Below are 20,375 nucleotides of genomic sequence, written 5' to 3'. Positions count from 1 at the left end.
CGTCAGCAAATGTGACGTGATAATTTGACATTTGGTGAAATCCTATAAACCATTTTGATTGGCCTGAAGTTTCGTATTTTCAGGCCAAGTTTGGTAAAGAAAGAGTTAAAGCTTTCAAAGTTATTCTAAATTAACCAAAATTGCCACGCTTTGATAATTCCTTTAAGGGTGGTTTAGCCCCACCGTGTATCTGCCATGAAAACCGTGAAAAGTCTTGGAAATATGCCCGAGAACCTCGAAACGGTGAACTCTGGTCGTTTAGGTAATCGATCCGCCATTTTCCTCGAGAACAATATCTCCATGACGTCACAACTGTCCGTAAATATAGGGATTTTCCGGACTGGTGACTACATTTTTGAACTGAAGACTAAGCCAACGGTCCGTAAAGCGGGCCGAAAGAAAAACTTGTCCAGGGACGTCTGAGGTCGATAGTACTTGCAGTACCCAACCTGCTTCTTCGAATTTCTTTTTGCGGCCGCTTAACGCTTTTCTAGATTTTTTTCTAGAGTTGTCGGACCTTCCAGAAAATCAAGGAGTTTTCTTAGCCCACAAGAACGTTTTATGAACAAAACACGGGCTAACAACATATAGAAGTAAAGTTTACAATTTGTAGATGTCGTCTTCACATAATAATATGCAATGCATATGAAGTCTGTTAGACTTCTTTGTTAAATGTTAGCTAAATGTTTTTGTTGGCTTTTTTGGGACTGAGCGTGCACAACTTTCAATAATTCCTGTCATTGGAACTAACCGACCAATGGAAACATCGTATTAATTTATTGGGTGACAATTTGTAAACAAAAATCCAAGGATTGTGCAGGGTCAGGCACCTTCAAACATAAACTGCAACACTAGCTGTCTTTTCATCTTTGATGTTTGCTGGCTTTCATAAACAGTCTTTTCTCCCCTATGGTTTTACACGGAAAAAGCTTTATAAGTTTTTAGATCTCCGCAAATTATAGCCAAGTTATGAAGAGGCTTTTAGCAACTAATGGCTGTCATTTTATCAGTTTTGGGAGCAAGGACCAACCAGGGCCGTAGCTACGTAAATTTTCAAACAGGCCATTTGCCCGATCTCGTCATTTTACTACTACGACCCGAATCCTAGGGTATTTCTTTCTTGTGCAAATTCTGAGGCTTCTGTTATTTAAATCTCACTGAGATTACCAAATTTAAATATGAAAGGAAAAACGAAATGAATTCTGGTCTTAGTAGCAAAGAGACGTCATCGTGCAAATGGCCCATTTGTAGGCTCGAAAATGCCATATTCTATCCCAGGATTCTACTCATACTACACTAGTTCCAGTCACTTTCTGTAAATTAGAGTGAACCTTTCAAATATTACCCATACACGACAATTTCAATAGGTTCTCGGCCATGAAAATGGCAAACAATTGCAAGTCACTACAATCAAAATAACTGAGTTTAAAGAAATAAATCCATCCACAGACTTGATCTGTCTGGCTCAACAGGTCCAGGGGGGCGGCCGCTCATATCCCCCCCCTGCTAGCTACGGCTCTGCCAACGTTACAAAAAAAAGGACTGCATCCTAATAGAGCATCTAATCGGCTGTGAATTAAAATATCTCAACAACGGAAAAAATTTAAGGCTGATTTTACAGCCGGGAATGTATATTTTTTGTGTTACCAGTAATGTTTCGAAAGCCGGGCACGGCCTTTCTCCTTCAGAGTCCACATACAAACGACTAGGTCAAGCTAAGACGTTACAAAATAGTGTAAATAAATACAAATGGAAGGAGGGTATTACATTTCATCTTTTTTATTAATTCTGCGCAGTTGGAAATTTCGTTTTTTAAATATTTTTTTCTTTTAGCTTTCGACAGTCAAGATTTCTTATATGAAAACTAAATAGCAAGGGCAATTTAACAAGAAAACAGTTAAATTTAGAGTTATTTCCCGAAGGGGGGGTGGTTCCAGTTTTTGTTTTACAAATTTATCCGAATTCAAACTGCGATATCTCAGGCCATATATGAGACATTGCAAAAAATTTTTCAGCTTTAAACTCCCTGTTATCAGATCTTTGAGAAAAAAACAAAAAAATTGGGAGATTCAAAAATTTAAAATTAACGTAAGAATGACGTCAGCAAACATGACGTCATAACTGAATATTTTAAGACATGCTGGCAAATAATTTGATTGGCCTGACATTTTGTATTTTCAGGCCAACTTTCGTGAAGATATTGTGATACAACACAACTACCCACGCATTGATGCAACATTTAAGGGGTGGTTTGGCCCCACCATGATTCCCGACTGTAAAATCAGCCTTGATTCTTTCCGCTGTTCTGTCATTATATCGCACCATTGAATTGATGTTTAAAGACTGAAAACTGGAAACATGACGTGACATGGCCCAAACCGGACCAAGAATTTCCAAGCATGAAAATCTATCGTAGATTTCTCATAGCCCGTTCCCAACGCCAAGAACAAATAAAAATACGATAGGGACTCTGAAAATCAATTTTAGCATTTAAAACACCATAAAATTATTTTTTTTACTTTGTTCAGAAGTTCGGAACAAGGAGCAATCAATACCATAAAGTTTTCAGATGAGAAAAGCAAATGTACAGTTCACCTGTGAGTGTTTTCTTTAAATATGTAAAGTGAATATTTTCCCCAGGCAAGCTAGTTTGCCTTTCTCAGTATTATGAGTGGTGCCTTTATATAAAGCAGATATAGCCTACACGTACCGAAAAATGAAATGGGTATCAGAACATCTTATAAAGTCTGTGTTCGTGACGATGCGTATTAACCTCTGAAGTTTGTTTCATAAGATAAGATAAAGCCCCACCACAGCAGAAAATCCTTTATTTCGCTAGATCAGTGATGGTTCTGTTCATTCCTTGCCGCCTTATCTGTTTCACTTTTTTCCTGATTTTTTTTTTCAGAGGTCCAGGACAGGACGATACTAAATACGTCGATATCTCATATATCTCAGGTTATGTTTATTGGTTACAAAATGATTTATTACTCGCGTTCAGACAATCTGGGTTCGCTAATGCAAGTAATGAGAGTAAATACAAATTACTTCCATGTTCACTGGGGACGTTTGTTAAAGCCTCTGCTAAAGACCCCAAGTGCCTAGAGTGCCCAGCAGGTAATTTTTCCTTAATTTATGATATGCGTGTTACACATCTTAATCGTAAAGACAAACACGTACATTTAGAGATCTCAGTCATGATTTTTTTCTTCGAATGCTAAACATGTACTTACGTAACGTAATATGTTGCAAAGAGTTTCTTTCCTCTCTGAAATAATACTCAGAGTACAAAAGTCAACTAGTAGTGTAAGAAAGTTTCGACTGAGAACAAAATACATATACCATCAACATTGCAATTTTATTTTTTGATGAAACTTATTGCAACTGTGACACTTGCGGTAACTTCCGAATAAAGCCGTTAGACTGTTCTCACTTGCGCAAAAACGTAAAGCCTTTTCCAGTCAATACCTGGCTGAATGCAAGTGATTGTGATTATGTGTGAGCAAACCCATCATATGACAGGGTTTTTTTTTTTTTTTGAGAAAAAATATACCGTGTCTTTTAGACCCCTCCTTTCTTCTTGTAAAATGAAACAGTTATACAATGTGAAAGAATTTTATCAGCCAAAATTTATATCAGAAAGAAACATGTAAGACACTCCTGACTGGATTTGTTAAAAAATGGCTAAAGAAATTCCCAGTGCATTTTAACAATTTGACATCTAAGGAATGGAAAGCAGTTAAAAGTCACTATCCGTGACTTAGCAATGACAACTTTTTTGCTGGCAACAGATGGTAAATTTCTCTTGCAGAAATAACAGGGTTTTGCGATGGACTTAACAACATTTGAAACGTCGGAAAAGTGTAACATTTTAGTTGGTGAAGCCGTGTGGCCCATAGCTAAGTCTCTGCCGAAAACACTAGTCAAAATTTAAGATCCTCAATCTTTGAGCACAGAATAGGCTTTCTAAGACAAAATAACCTACACTACTGACACCCACGAAGCGTTTTTAAGCTTGGCACAAAGAATAAGGTTTAATGATGCCTTCCGAAAAACCTCACTCAAAGGCAGCCAAAAAATATCTGACACAACCCACTATGAGAGCCGAGTTCAATCTAACACACGCGCTGATTTCAAACTGACATACAGAGAGAATTATGGGAAGTTGTAAAAAGCTTTTTTAGGGGAGGTGGGGTTGGTTAATAGCCAGTGAGAAACTCATGACAGTCTCATTGCCAGAAATTAGGGACAAGATGGCGGTTGCGCGTGCGCACCAAGGCCACAATGGCTGCGAATTCGTATAAGAAAATGTATGGAGAAAAGGAAACTTTTTCAAATATATCGATCATGAGCTCACGGGTGTTCGGTGCACGACTCGAAACAGGTTAAGTGCTGTGCAACCTTCGCATCTGGGTTAAAAATAGCTAATTAGAAGTAGGTTTACTTACTTCCCGAAGTGGCCACTTTTATCTCTCGTTGTACGCTCCATTTCTCCATACATTGTCTTAAAATCTTGCCGAAGTCATGCGAAATACTCGTCGATTAGAGGATAAACCCTTCACTGAAGTAAATTTGCACGACTCGATATCACTTCTGCGATGGAAGATGTTTCCAAAACAGTCGTTAAAAGGACGATTTTTGCACTGGAAAATACTTCCAAAGGCGCATTATTTCCCGCAGTTTTCCATCTGTAGTCCAGTAATGGACGCCATGGTTGCGAATGACTTATTTCGGTCGGACAAAGCTTCACAACTCCAAACCTCACCGAATCGCCATTTTGGTTGTTGCTACAACTCCAGAGATGCTTCACGGGATATAAACTAGGTTCCAGGCAGTCAAAAATCCTCGATTAGCCTACCAGGCTTGGTTTTAAAACAAAATTGTCACGAAAATGTCACGAAAATGTCACGAAAGGTACAGCCGCGTACTGTTTTGTTGCTATGAGCCGCTCGGCCGAGTATAAACCTAACATTTTCTTGCAAGGTGTTTCATTCCAGCGTTTTTCTTCGTAAAACAGATCCACAGAGCTCAAATTATTTAAAAAATCGCAAGGGGTACGCTTTCCCTGACTACGATCGTTTTTGTCCGCCATTTTGGAAATGAGATTCCGCTGACAATTAATCACGGGCGCGAAATGTCCACTATTTCTGGCAATGATCTACTCCAGCGTCAACTATTCAGTACTAAAAGATTCGGTAGAAAATAAACAAATAAAAGTGACAATAACAACAACAAAAAATCATGCTCCGTCACAAGACTCGGTAAAGGTATATGAGAGAGATTTCTATAGCCATGTTTTAGCAAATCCAGTCACATACACACTGCCTATATTTGGCAGTATTCGACGCAGGCAGTGAGGGGACGCTAAATGAAAAGTTTGTACGTACTGATACAAAAAATAAAAAATGCAACTAAATTAAATATAGACACCAAAAAACATTTTACAAGGAAATGAGAGAGATTTACAACATACGCAGAAAAAGAGATAACTAGAACAATAACACGAATAAACAAATAATTAGAATAAATAAATAAATAAATAAAATTACACCACATTAGATTCAATTTTTTAATTTCATTAATAAAGGGTGTCTATATCAACGTAACTATCCTGTCTTTGAAGCTCGAGTAATAAGGAATTGTCTATACATGTTTCTTAAAAGCATGATTTAATTGAGAATTTTCTCCAATTCTTAGGGATACTGTTCCAGATTTTAACCTCGACGCTATCAAAAAGTTTTTGTGAATCGGAGTTAAGTCGAAAGTATTTCTGATAAAAATGACCAGATGAAGGGGATCGGGTGTTATTGGTAGTGAACATGTCAGTGATTTGCAAAAGTAAAATATATTAGCCAGTTAAAATCGGGGAACTGCGCGGGTAGCTTAGGATGATTCTTTCAACAGATTTCTTTTAGGCTACTGACAGTACATTGCTTCTTTTTAGTCGTCCGTTGATATAATAAAGTTTGGGCGTCTACCGACTGTTGGTCGATACAAAAATGTACAAACGGAAGGCCGCCCCTAAGGATTTGAATCAATCTCCTCTGTAAACACTTCCCTGATCATCGCGCTGTCCTTTTGTAGTGATCCATATTTTTTTGCTATTTCTTGTTCATTCAGGAGGTTTCTACTCAGACACGCGAGCTTATGTAAATAACAGCTGTCGGCACTGCGAAAATGGAACTTTTGTCCACTACTCAAAAGCCCCAGGAAAAAGCCCATTTGACTGCAAGTCCTGTCCACAAGGTATTCTAACGCCACAGTGTAATTGTATTAGCCTGAGACACTCTGCGGGAAATTTGCCAGTTCATTATGAACGGTGCCTGACGTGAAAAACCATTTTATAATTTAATAGTCTATTAACTTAATTATTTGAGGCAGTGAGCTTTTTTGTATGTTTCCATAGAAACTATTATAGCTTTTTCTAGAGAATGTTTTGGGAAAACTTAAGGAACGTGATGGGTAAAGTAATTAAAATAATTACGCTGAACACTTTTCAAATGGTTATGGTCAGAATCTACGATCCACCTTACTGTACTCTCAAAGTGATATTTTTAAGTTGTAGAAGAAGATATACTGCTGGGTGCTATAGCTACCAGTTTACTGGCTGGGGGAGTTGGACTTTAAAAACATAAAAGGAGTGAACAAAGAAAAAACAAAGATAAATACTGCAATCAAAGTCCACTGTTGTATAATCCAATCGTGAACAAAGAAAAGAAAGAAATAAGTGGAAAAAAACTTATAATCCCACTTGATAATTCCCTTCTTTTCCTCTTGAGTTACGCCGGAAGCAGGGATAATGCAAACGCTCAACTTCTACAATTGACACTCCACTCAAAGTAAATTAACTATTCATAGAGGGTATAAACGTGATCGTCTTCATTCGCATCTTTAAAAATAGAGAATGAAAGGATTCGTTTAGTTGCCGAGGTTGACTGCGAAGGTACCCTTGACTGGTCAATGGAGCTGAGTCCGTGAATCGAAAGCCGAACATAATAATCGGATTTTTTGGGGTTTTACAGAAACCTAGGAAGCAAGGCAAAATTGCCAAATTCAGTCTTCGACTATTAGGCTTGTGTACTTATAATGATAAACGATTCTTTAAGTTCTTCTTATCCTTCTTCTTCTTCCTCTACTTCTCTTCTATTCTTTTTCTTCTTTTACTGACAAGGCCCTAAAGTCAAGACAACTGCTCGCTCTTCTCACCTCCTCAGCTTTGCCTTTAAATTTTATCATTCGCGTTTAGCTGCAGTGGTTTGATCAACTTCTGTCCGCACTAAAGCACATCTGATTTCATTATTAAGTTTTCTTGCCCAAATAAATCCAACCACTCTATGACTGAAAAGCTCTTTCTTGTGGCATAAATGTGTTTTAGATGGTCCAATGCTTTACTTGACAGTGGCATCTCTGGCATTTTCACGTTTGCATTGTTGTCAATATCTGGAAACCTTACTATTCCCTGATGTTCCTTATGCGAGCATTCCACAAACCTCTGCCTCTACGAATTGGACCTGAAATTCCCATTACGAGTACGGTGACTTGCACATTGAACCTCCTCCTAGTTGTCGCAATCAAGATAATTTGTAGTTGCTTCTCTCAACCCCTTTACCTTAAAGCTGCGGTACTGACTCTCTCGCGCTTGACTTTACATGACTACTAGATTTGTCATCCGAACTTTTTTGTTGCCGTCATGTGTCTTTTCTGAAGCAGGTGTGACAAAAGTATTTACAAAAATAACTCTTTTACCCCTAACCGCGGCAAAAAAAAAATAAAACAAAACAACTTCTCAAAAGTATTTTTAGGTCCAGAACAAACTAATAATGTTATGAAGCAAACTACAATAGGACAGGCGTTCAGAAAAGGCGGATTTTTTTAAAATTTATTTCAATCAAAAAATATTTATAGATTTAAGTTTGGCTAAATGTCGGTGAAGATGAAACGAGAACGCAAGAGAAATCCCTAGCATAATTCGCTCTTCAAATTGTTTGAAATGGTGGCCAGAATCATTATGTGGTTATATAAGACATCTAACATAGCCCAAGTACGTACGAGCTACAAATTCTTACCCAGACAAGATTGCCGCCCATCGAAGCCTGACAATTCTAAGCGATTCGCGGCTGTCCTGTTAATAGGGAAGAGATCTCCTGACCTTGATCATTTAGCACTAAACCCTTGCAGTTTATAGGTCTGCTAACAGCTAAACCGAGCAGAAAATCATGTACCTGTTGTTCGTTCAAAGCAAAGTTAAGTTTTATGTGCTCGTAGCGCCACGTTCAGTTGTGAAACTTATCCCAAAGGTTCCAGTTTGCTCAAAAAGAACCATGTACAACTTTAACTTGTCAAAACTTGTTTAAAACTTATGAAAATATATTATTTTATTCTGACTTGACTGTAAGAGCATTGCTTTTGTGCACACTCTATTTACTTTAACTCTTTCTTGATTTGAAAATGGGAAATGTTCCTCTCATATAAATACTTTTAGTGCCTGTACTCTTAGTGATGCTGCAATCAGCAGTTATTGCAACAGTTAAAGACGCGTGCAGTACTAAGATGAGAAAATGACGCCAGATTCCTCATAATCCATGTGGCTTTATTCCCTGAAACTCGAGCTCAATACGTGCGTATGGTTTCAATTATTTAGAGTAAATGACTTGCAATGCTTCTTCTCAAACCATACAGGAATACACCAGTGTCTCTTTCTGCATTTGATTGCACGGGTGCGATTAAACTGCAAACAGTTCTAAAATATCTTTACGACAGGGGCTATTCCTCACTTTAGAGGCACCTCTAAAACTATCTTACGTACCCTTTAACTTTACAACATCCGCGTTGCACATAAAACAATAAGTGGAGACAGAGACAAACCGGAGGAAAGAGAGTGATCATTCAGTGATCACATCATTCTTGTCCCAAATCTACAAGGTTTTTTTTTTTACTGCGTATACCATCAACGAAGTTATTAAGCAAACTGACGTCAGCGATGGTGAGAAAATGAAGAAACTGATACGGACCCGTACTCCTTTTTTTAATTTCATTTATTTGCTTTTTACACACATGCATTACATAAACATAGCGGATACTTAAATACACTGTAGAAGAAATACACTTAATACAAAAGAAACAAAACTAATTAACAAATGGATAGTACGGTTGCTAGACAGGATATGCATACAATATATTTTTCTTTTTTATTTGAAATCTGTTCATATTGGATTTTTTTTTAAAGAAGGAGAAAAAAGGAGAGTTCACTCAAATAAACGCCTTTTGTGAATAATTTGTTTCCTCTTTTCCTCAAAATTTTTCTCCTTTCCTTTAATTATTGAAATTTGTTTTTCAGTCTTAATGTTGTCTTTAACTTGATAAATATGTTCTACAATAGATGGTTTTGAACTTTTGTATTTGTAGCTAAAGATATAAAACCCAGAGTACACAATGACTAGTTAAAATATCTCTATCTAAAACGCCAGAGGCTTCCAGCAAATCAACTGAAACCAAGAAATCTTTTCAAGCTCTTGTCACGGGACAACCCCAAAAGAAGTGAATTAGCGTTTCTTGGGTTCCTTGACAAAAGAGAACAGAGATCGGTATCTGCTGCTTGAATCTTAAAAAAATACTCTTTTCTTGAGGGGTTCGTTCCCATTTTTTCTGACGTGTGATCGGTCTTTAAAACTACGGTTATTACTACGATGTTAGAGTTATCGATAAAAAAAGAGCACTCACGTCTAGTCTTCATTTATTCGAAACCTCATAGCCAACAAAATCACGACTTAACTGACAGGGGACCAAACTTCGCGACTTAATTGAACAATCAGGACAATAAAAAATAATACAAACTACTGAAGTGATAGAAATTAGCCTGAAGTGATAGAAATTAGCACAATCTCTCTGATGATACCTACCGTACAGGGTATCGAAACGTTATGTCGCGCTCATCTGCCAATCCTATTCAGGACTACACTTATCCCGAGGAGCATATTACAACTTGTTATGACAGTAATCCTGGGTTCAAACTATGATGACAAAACGTTTAGCACCTTATGTTCGACGGTATAACAACGTTTGTCTTACTTTTATTTAAACATTTCCGCTAAAATTCCAAAAATATTTAGAAAATACACCCATTTTTGTCATGTTTACGTGTCAAGCACCAATAAGTAATAACCTAACCTCCACTTCTTGAAATCGGCTATTTCAATCTGGTTGAGCCGGAGAAATTAAAGACGACTGAAGAAAACATTTAATGGAAAGTAACGGAGAAAGATATATATCAAGATGTGAAACAGCTTTAAATTTATGTTAAACGTTGGTCTTGTAATTATTATACCTGGTATCAATTGGATACAAAGTTTACTTTTGTGATTTACCGTGGTTGTGCGTGAATGTTCATGCATAACAGCAACCGGAAATTTTACCGGCAAAGTCTCTGATTTTATTGTGAGTGTATGTACACCCTTCCTAGATCGTAAAATATTAGTCCCACGGAGGAAGCTTTTAAGGGAGGTTTGAATTCTTCATATGAGGCTGTTTATGAAAGACCACTATGTGCAGTTTGAGAGATGAATGTTATAAACAACTGAAAAAATGCAAGCTGTGTCCAACAAAAACCAAAAAAACGGCTGACAGGGCAGCTTGCAGTTTTAGGAGCAATAGTTGTATTACTGTCTGTTTTCGATTGAAAGCTGGAAAAATTATAATTATAATTAACAACTAAAGAAGCCTTGACTGTGCTCTGTTCAGTTTTAAAGCACGCAAGAAGCGGCTAGAGCACGAAAGAAGTGTAGGGGGAAACACGAGACGTAATCGAGTGTTTCTCCCTTCTTCTTGAGTGCTCTAGCCCGCTACTTAAGTGCTTTACAACAGAACAGAGCACAGTCATAAGGCTTCTTTATTTGTTTTGCGATAAAAAAAAATCCGTTAAATTCCCCACGCATTGCTTTCTAATTTTCAAAACAAACTTTATTTTCAAAGCGAACCAGAGTGTCGTCAGGATGTTCTACACTTTTATAAATCACGCTTTATTAGCCAATCACAATCCTGATTAGGAATAAGATAAAAGGTGTCAAAACATCAAAGCTACCACAAAGTAAGACGAGCAAAACGTTCAGTGAATATGAATGCTAAAGAAATGTACTTTCTACGTTCAAAAATCAGTTTCTAAAGGTAAAAAGTGCTTTTGCGGCCCATGAAAACCTGGACGTCATTAACATCACATATTTGAAAACAAACTGCTTCAGCTTCGTATCGAAAACTGCCCAAAAACCAGGGGCACCCAACGACAATTTTCAGAAAATATCTGTTCGGATGACGATTTGAGATCTAGAATTTTCGGAACATTTGTTGTAAAATTTCTTGCTTGGCTGCCTCTCCTAGGATTTTCGAACATCTAAAAATGGTATAATTGCCCATTTTTAACGGATTTTTAACCTCAAAAGGTCACCTAAAATTTTCGGGGGCGTTTTTCCTGGCTGAAATTTTCGAAAAGTTAAGTGTTGATCCCTATATAATTTTCGTATCACTAGACTTTCAGCTAGAAAATCCAAGCAGATGAAAAGTTTTTAGGGGATAAAAGTGTGCCGTTTAAAAACTAAAATACGTTTAATAATGCTATATTTAAGTGGTTTTGAACTATATTCTCGTCGGGTGCCCCTGAAAAACTGAGCCTGAAAGTAAAATTTTATAAAATTCGCAAACGTCTTCCCAGAAGTGATGGCGCCTGTAGTCTCGCGATCGTGTTTTAAGCTAATATTATGAATGGAAAAACTCACAACAATAGACAGAGAAATTATTCTTGAAAATTTTGTTATTCGAAGACTAAGAGGTTAATCGGATAAGCACAATCCAAATTTCAATACAAAATCTATCGCAAATCAGGATGTAGTTTGAAATTTTTCTTTAGCGCCAATGGCAAAATTTATAGAACGTTTGTAAAACATTTATACGTAGTAAATTCCCTTTTAAAAACGTAACTTTCTTGACCACAGAGTACAATATACCTGAAAATTCTTCGCTGTCTTAATTGGGTTCAAAACAGGACATTTTGCGCTCCGCCGCGAAGAAATGATCGTTGAATTCCTCGAAGGACCATTTTGTAGCTAAAAGCTCTCCTTAGTCCACACCAAAAATAACTGAACATTCGTTTGAACTTTCCCTCAATTTCCATTTGTGTCTTTTAACGGTGTATTTTTAACCCAGAAATGTGGAACTTTGGTTTGAAAACCCACCGCCGCATGGTGTGATTCACAGATGGCGCGACGGCTTTGCAGTCAAGCCAGGTCAAGCGTACCCCCAAGATTCCATTAATGAATTTATTATTAGAAAGCTGAATTCGTTTGTAAATGTGGATTTCAGATTTATCTCTTCATTCTTGCATGCGTAATGAGCCGTGAATTCAAACGAAATTACGTCATTTCTACCGCCTCAGTTTCTCTGAATTTGATGTAAATGTAATTTAATCCATTCAAAGATTTTCAATCTGACCAAATACAGAGAAGTTCTTGTAAAATATTCACTGCTCATTAGGCATGCAGGAATGCTGATTTGAATTTGACACTAGTTTCTGGAACGACTAAAGGGATTCATTTTTCAAATAATCAATTCATTAATAGAATCTTGAGGGGTACGCTTGACCTGCCTTGACTGTAAGGTGATGTTACATGAGACGATTCGCAACAACGATTTTTCGCGCAACACAGCGTTGCAACATTGTTGTAACATTGTTTCGAATAGTTACAATATTATTCCAACATTGCATCACTGTGTTGAGCTAAAAATCGTGGTTGCGAATTGTCCCGTGTAACATCACCTTTAGTTCCGTGCTTTATACTCTCGTGAAGCATGTTTTATCAACTAACCAGAGTGTACGTTACATCTGAACTTTATTCTAACTATCGGGTAATTTTTGTTATCATGGAGGCTTTCTACTAAAAATTCAGATGGGTCTTCGTTGGTGCGGGAACTATTTGGAGAGAGTTCAGCTGAAAGTTCCTTTGTTCCCCCTAAAATGTATAGTCCCCACCTTAAACACTTCCGGAAGGAAAAAAAAAGAAACTTTCACATCCATATTTCATCTCCTCTGTTCTTTTTATTGTATTAATTTCTTTGCAACAACCCCAGTTGCCCGCGAACAGAGAAAGGTATTACTAAATCTTCGGTTATCATAGTATTCTATATCGCTAAACGGGCCTTCGTTTTCAAAATCAAAAATTCGGAAGAGCGAATGTGCAAATTTTCTTAGTGAGTAAGAACGAGATGATTATGTGTGGTTTATCTTTAACACGTAATTACTAACGATTTTTTGTGACATGCATTGTTCTAAAAAAAAGAAAACAACAATAACAAATGAACAAACGTTTCACTTGTTTGGTGGAAACGCTATTTCACCTTGTTACTTTATATAAGCATCTCCCGTCACCAAAGAATAATTCATATGTTTTAAATAACAAAATTGAACGGATTAGTTACGATATTTTGTAACAAATGCTCGATTTCCTATTTTTACAGGTACAGAAACATATGAATTTGCAGGGTTTCGGGCCTGTAAGTGTTTGGATAGTTACTACCGAACGAATTTGTTTGGGAATTGTACACTATGTGAGAAGAATGGAGGACTAAAATGTCTGGATGACTTTGCGAATCTAACAGCTGGCTTTTGGTGGAAGTGGAAACATCAGACACACTTAGAAGTGTATAGAAACTTCATTAAAAACGTAACCAATTTCTCCTTTACTCCTGAATTACACAAAGCAAATGATTCCGGCATTGAGTACCCGTACACCATACCTCAACCGTATAGATGTCCCATAGCAGAAGCTTGTAAGGGAGGTTTGAATTCTTCATGTGAGGCTGGTTATGAAGGACCGCTATGTGCAGTTTGCAGTGATGGATATCACAAAAAACTGAAGAAATGCAAGTTGTGCCCAACAAAAGGATGGATGATCGGACAGCTTGTAATTATTGGGGCATTAATTATCTTACTGGTTATACTTGTGGTGTGGAGAAGCAAGAAAAAGAACAAAAAAGACGCTGGACGATCTTTCCTTGACAAGGTCCTTGGAGAGATTAAAATTGTTGTTGGTTTTTATCAGGTGCTGTTTGGTATCATGGAGGCGTTTTCATACATAAAATGGCCTGGAAGTCTTTCCGTTATTGGGGAATATTCAGATATTATTCAGATGAACATTCTTCAGATAGCTCCCCTCCACTGCATCTTTCCTGACTTGGAATTTGACGCATTCACAAGTTTATTTGCAGTTATGGGATTGAATATTGCAGCAGTCATCGTCGCCCTTGCTAGCCTTGCCCTTGCCACTTGGATATCGACACGACATATGTCGAATGAAGAAGAAAAAATGAAGAAAAAGGAGGGCATTAAAGCGATAGTAAAGAGAAATCTGTTTTTCTTTCTTTTCGTGACCTATCTGAACACTTGCCTAAAAACAGCTCAAGTCTTACCTCTTGCCTGCCATAGACTCTGCGTTGACCCCAAAAAAGATGAAAGCTGCGAGGAGTATTCGAAGGCCGACTACAGCATTAACTGCAAAGGAGAGAGGTATAACCGATTAGTCATCGTGGGATACTGTTCCATTGTGTATGTGATTGCTTTGCCTGCTGCTGCTTTTACAGCAATTTGGAAAAGGAAAAGAGCTGAAAAGAAAAATGAATCAAGCGACACAAATGGTTCGGAAGACCAAAGTACCGTGCAAACGGGGCTTCGTTTTTTACACGAAAACTACAGCCCTCGGTGTTGGTATTGGGAACTGGTGGAAACATTTCGAAAGGTTATTTTAACCTGTGGATTGATCCTTTTGGGTGGGGAAAGCAGAGCTTACATTGGCTTAGCTTTGGTTTTTTCTGGTCTGTATGGTATCTATTTCGGGTGGAAAAGCCCAATAAAAGATCCATTCGAAAACAAGCTTATGCTATCTTCACTTGCCGTTACCTTCGTAAACCTTGCAATAGGAGCCGTGAGTTCAATCCCAAGTGAACGTTTTGAGTCATCAGTCGACCCAATCCTGGATAACCTGCTGTTCAATGGCTTGGTCTTTGTTGCCAATTCCTTGGTTATTGGACTCCTTGTTGGTAAGTTATGAAAATTCATTGTATTTCTCTGTCCCAAAACCCTTATATGTTACAGGCAGGCTCATACCTTAACTTGGGCATCATGATTTATTGTTCAAAGTTCTTGCAATAAAAGTTGTATAGATTACTTCATAGTTAATAATTAAAAAGCGCGCACGATTTTTATTCACAAGTTCATTACAAGTGAATAGATATCGTACAAATTAACCATAACCTTGAAGTAATTTTTTTCTTTCTTTTACCATTTTTTATGTTTTTTTTACTTTGATCAAAATCAAATCACCGTGGGAAAGTTTATTAGTATTTCCTTAATCAATATTAAATCATTATTGTACTTGTTATAAAATAATATCAAAACATGCAGCCATGAAACAAATATTTCTCATAGATGAGGCTCCTTCTCGGGAGTCGACATTCATAACAATTCTTGGAGTCAATTTAGGTTTCCGGGAAACTGCCCACCTACCCCTCCCCTAAGTTAACATTAACACTTACTTCTCAATTTGGGCAAAATGATGGCTTAGGGGAGGGGTAGGTGGGCAGTTTTCCCAGAAACCTAAATAGATACCAATTCTTTATCATACCGTATTTTTATCTCCTCCTCTTAAAGAGCAAGAAAAGAGTTTGCGTTTTAGGTTTATTTCCTTTTCTTTTAAGTTTTAGATACATTTGTTTTTTGTTGTAAAGCTTTCCGTGTCTGTTCAAACTGGCCATTAAAGATAACGTAAAGGGTTGGCTTCATAGTCATCGCACACGTACAACTCCTTCGGGGCAATTTTTTTCCTTGAATTCGTTAATCGTCGTTTAAATCGGTTTTCTTTGTGTGTGTGTTTTTTTTTATCGTTTTCGTGACTCTCGATAAATTTCTTTATTGATTATAATGTCTATAAACCCTGCAGAACTTTTCAGAACTTTTTCACTTTTGGCAAGTGCACGCACCAAAAAGCAGGAAACGATACAATTTTTGCCACTTAAGTGAAAAAATCCGTTTGAGGCCTGTGATTGGTCATAAGATATATATAGAAAGAACTTATTTTTTGCTAACCCGGTTTTCAAAAATCCAGGTAGTAGATATATAAATTTAGTATATACTAAAACAGTGGATAGTGGTTTTCGCGCGCTATGATTGGCTACTCAATCAGTGAATATCCTGCACTAGTCACTGATTCACCTCCAGTTCCTCCGACCGAGAGTCGTCAAACTCGCATAAGTTGCGAGCAAAATGCCTTCCGGGTTTCCTGCCGTAACAAACAAAGAAATTTCACAAATAATCAAGCAAGCTGTTCCCGAACAACACAAAGAAGGTGACGAAGTTCGGTTTGGAAGTTTTAACAGGTCATGCTTTGTCTTAGTTTGACTTGAATTTATCGATGAAACCGGTGGAAAAGTTTTTGGTTTACAAATGCGAAGTCTTGCCTGATTACTTCATTTAGTTTACTTGTTAATAAATAAGCTCAAAACTAAATTTAATAATCTTTTTTTACAGAGGGATTTTAAATACAAAACGAATACACAACTCCTTTAGAAGAAATTTTCCCGCAAGATCTAAACAAATGCCCTTAAAAGTTTTATTTGTCGGCAAGATAAAGCGACGGCCGCGGCCGTTCGGTCATTGCGCGCCAAATTTGTAATCGTTCGCAACAGTAAATGAGTTAAAAATCATCATTTTTGTGCTCAATTATGTCACTGTTTTAGTATATGCTAAAACAATTATTCAGCTCAGTGTCGGTGGCTAGTAAACCGCGTCTCGGTAAATAGTCACCACTTGCTACCGACACTGAGGTGAATAATTGTTATATAATTTTTTTTACCAGTGAGCAAATTGCATGACCAATCAGATTGTTTTTTGTTTCTGACGAACAAGCTTTGTTTAGAGTAAATCAGCAATTACATAATGAATCTCTATGTTTTTTTTCTTTTAAAAAAAACAATGTATTATTACGCTTGACCTGAACAAGAAAAATGCTTAAGAGCACGGTCAGAAAATATCTAGCATTGAGTGGCAAGAGTTGAAAAATCGATTCCTTTATTCTTTTTTCCATATACAGCTTTTAGGTAGATAAGAAACGTGCTTTAAATTGTTTCCACCAATAGCCTTTTATTTGCCACAAAAATTAAAATATCGGTTTTCAAGTTTCAAAATGGCCCATTTTTTTTTCAACTAAAATTCGCTAACATCAACTTTACTCGCGTTCGCAACCAAAGCCGCATGAACAAATTTGCACACTTCCCATTAACAGAACAATTTTTTTTTCACTGTTAGAGTAACTTTCAGGGAAATAGCGAGATTTGTCGAACTTAAATAATTCAAAAAAGAAGAATAGGTTTTCACGATAGCCAAAGCTTAACCCTCGGACGTACACATACACGCACAAGTTCCCCCAGTGTGGTAAAAGGGGGAGGGGGGGTGCCTTGATGGAACCCATCTTCTGAGTTTTTGATATGTCGCAGTATTTCGAAACGATGCCTTCAATGGAAAGCCTTTGAAGGTGAGGTATATTTTATGAGGTATATTTTATGAGGCCCGGGCGTCACCAAAAATGGCTGCCATCTTGGCCACTCTCTTGGATTTTATCAAGAATTAGAAATCAGGTAAAACCCGCTAGAATTGATAATTTTGTTGTGCTTAAGAGCACCTGTCCGTAAAAAAATCAAACATATCGCGGCAAAGGTGGAAAATTCGATTTCTTTCATATTTTAATGTTAGATAGGCTAGGGTATAACTAAAATAAGTGTATTGATTTTTCGGTGAAATATCCTTTTATTTCAGAGATAATTACAAATATCCAAAATCTGTTGAAATCGCCATTTGAGGCGCTCAATTATTACATGGGTTTGAAAGCCTTGCATGCAAAAACCAATTTCTCTACCGCCTTTTAAACATCACAGCCTTCTTTTAAAACTTCTAAATATCTGTTAAATGAGTTGGGGAGATAGTGCGCTCGTCTTTGTATACAAAATAACTGAATTTCGAAGGCATACAATTTAATTCAGTAAAAGTGTTGGGTGAATAAACATAATTTTCACCATGTGAAAAACCTTGAAATCGATTAAGCTGCTGGTGGTTGAATGTTACAAGGATGGTCTAAAGATTCCTGTAAAAGTTTTTTTTTTGGGGGGGGGGGGGGGGGCAAATGATTACTAGCGACGCGAGAGCTTTACAAAATCTGTTAAAAATGCAGATATTTCAGGGGCACCCAACGTCACTTTTGGGAAAATATCTGTTCGGAAGACGATTTGAGTTCTAGAATTTTCGGAACATTTGTTGTAAAATTTCTTGCTTGCCTGCCTATCCTAGGATTTTCGAACATCTAAAAATGGTATAATTGCCCATTTTAACGGATTTTTACCCTATCAAAGGTCACCTAGAACTTTCGGGAGCCATTTTTTCCACACATGTCCAATACTCTCGACCAGATTCCTTCTTCTCAAGACCGTTGATCTACGGATTTTGACGTAATGCGCATGATCAGTACACAAATCTGCTGGCAAGACCTTTGCTGATCGCTTTGCAAGTTGTGAGAACATCGTTTGGATTTCATTTAAGAGAATGTATGGGAAGTAGCTTTCCCCCCCGTGTAACCAATAACATTAATTGGTGACGTTCGCGAAATATGATGACCCAACGAAGGATAGCTGTCACAATAAAGGGAACAGAGGATTTTGTCGCCTGGCAGAAAGCTGAAGGCATCTTTAAGGTTTTGGTAATTACAAAATTTACCAATTATTTGCAAAGGCCAAACTCTAGCTTTTTGTAGCAGTGAGAGCAGGTTTGGTTTTTTGTCAATGTTTATTATGTCGTAACTAACAACAGCGCTAGATTGCAGAGTGCCTGAGTGGTTAAAGTAGAAACTAGAGTTTAACATTAAAGATGAAGCAAGCAAGAAAGAAGAAAAAGGCCATTGGCACGATGACGCCATTTTACTGCTGCGACCAGAATCCTTAGGATTTCGCTTTCTTGTGCAAATTAGCGCTTTGGATCTCGCTGAGATTACCAAATTTAAGAAAGAAACATGAAAGGAAAATACGAAAAGGATTCTGGTCGTAGTAGTAAAGTAACGCCATCGTGCAATTACGTAGCCTGCAGTGCAGGCGTTTTCTTTGAGCGCACAATTTGCTCGCGGAAGCGCTATGTTGAAACTTCCCGAAGAGAGGAGTAAATGGGGCGAGTCAAAGGGAGCGGGGAGGGGGCGGGGAGAGAGAACATACCGACCGTATAATAATATTACACTGTCTGGTCAGATGATGTAAAAGTACTCAAATCGCGCTGAAACTTCTTAAAAACAAAGACAACGACTCCAGGTAACAATATTTACACTTTATTGATAACTTTTATCGCTTTTACTTCATTTATTTCATCTAAGTTTCAAAATTTTTTTCCCACGACTCCAGGTAACAATATTTACACTTTATTGATAACTTTTATCGCTTTTACTTCATTTATTTCATCTAAGTTTCAAAATTTTTTTTCCTATACAAACACTCATATTACGTTTGGGAGACCTGTGTTCCTACTATTTAACGACGTTATGAGGAGGAGAGAGGGCGCTTATTCGATAGGGACGTTTGTTTGATCTTATGGTCAACGGGGTGAGCGCTTATTCGGGAACGGGCGCTTATTAGAGCGTGGGCCCTTACCGAGGACATACGGTACACAGATATGTAACAGGTTAAATCAAAAAAAGTTAAAATGAACACACCGGACAGACCAGCAAACGCGTTAAGATGCATTTAGCCAAAATAGAAATATCGTTTGTTGAAAGGAAAAGTTATTAAGCGCCTCCCTTAACAAGCGCCCTCCTTCCTATAAGCACCTCTCCTTTTAGCCGAGCTGGGGCGCTTGTTCGAGAAAATACGGTATTTACATAGCCTGCAAAATATAACGAAAGTTTTAAAGAGCTGCCTCGTAACACCATCACTACTATTATAAGAGAAGGGTTGGGAAATGGCTTTGATGCCAGAGGTCCCTAGACTGTGACTGCATGCTTACGTTAGAGTTTGTTCAACAGAATTGCAGCTGCAGCCTTGTACTAAATTCTTCAACAACTCCAAATACGGCTACTATCGGTAGGTTATGGCACTGATAACGGTCCTGATACCGTTTAATAAAATTACCCAGTCCGGGAGCTGGCAACCAAAGTTGTGAATAAACAAAATGACCAGTATTTGGATTTTAACAGGGAAAGACCGTGTCTAAGGGTATCACTATCTTAAGCTTTTGATTGTCTTTATTCACTCTATACCGGAGAGCTTTTGTGCCGGCACAAAAAGAAAGCATACCGGATAGGGCTACTGGT

At 37.6% G+C, this 20,375-nt stretch overlaps 1 protein-coding gene across 1 annotated transcript in view; it reads left to right on the top strand.

The window, feature by feature from the left end:
* Window positions 1–3,037: 3,037 nt before the first annotated feature.
* The window catches only part of LOC140922863 (uncharacterized), a 20,881-nt gene continuing 3,543 nt past the window's right edge, over window positions 3,038–20,375 (top strand). The window contains exons 1-3 of the mRNA XM_073372934.1: window positions 3,038–3,117; window positions 6,121–6,246; window positions 14,085–15,078. Of these exons, the coding sequence (XP_073229035.1) occupies window positions 6,178–6,246; window positions 14,085–15,078 (1,063 nt within the window). The 5' untranslated portion in view covers window positions 3,038–3,117; window positions 6,121–6,177. The remainder of the gene's footprint in view (window positions 3,118–6,120; window positions 6,247–14,084; window positions 15,079–20,375) is intronic.

This window comes from Porites lutea, chromosome 1, assembly GCF_958299795.1.
Source record: "Porites lutea chromosome 1, jaPorLute2.1, whole genome shotgun sequence".
Lineage (NCBI taxonomy): Eukaryota > Metazoa > Cnidaria > Anthozoa > Scleractinia > Poritidae > Porites > Porites lutea.
Note: the sequence above shows the minus strand (reverse complement) of the source record. Positions and strands in the feature narration are given on the sequence as shown.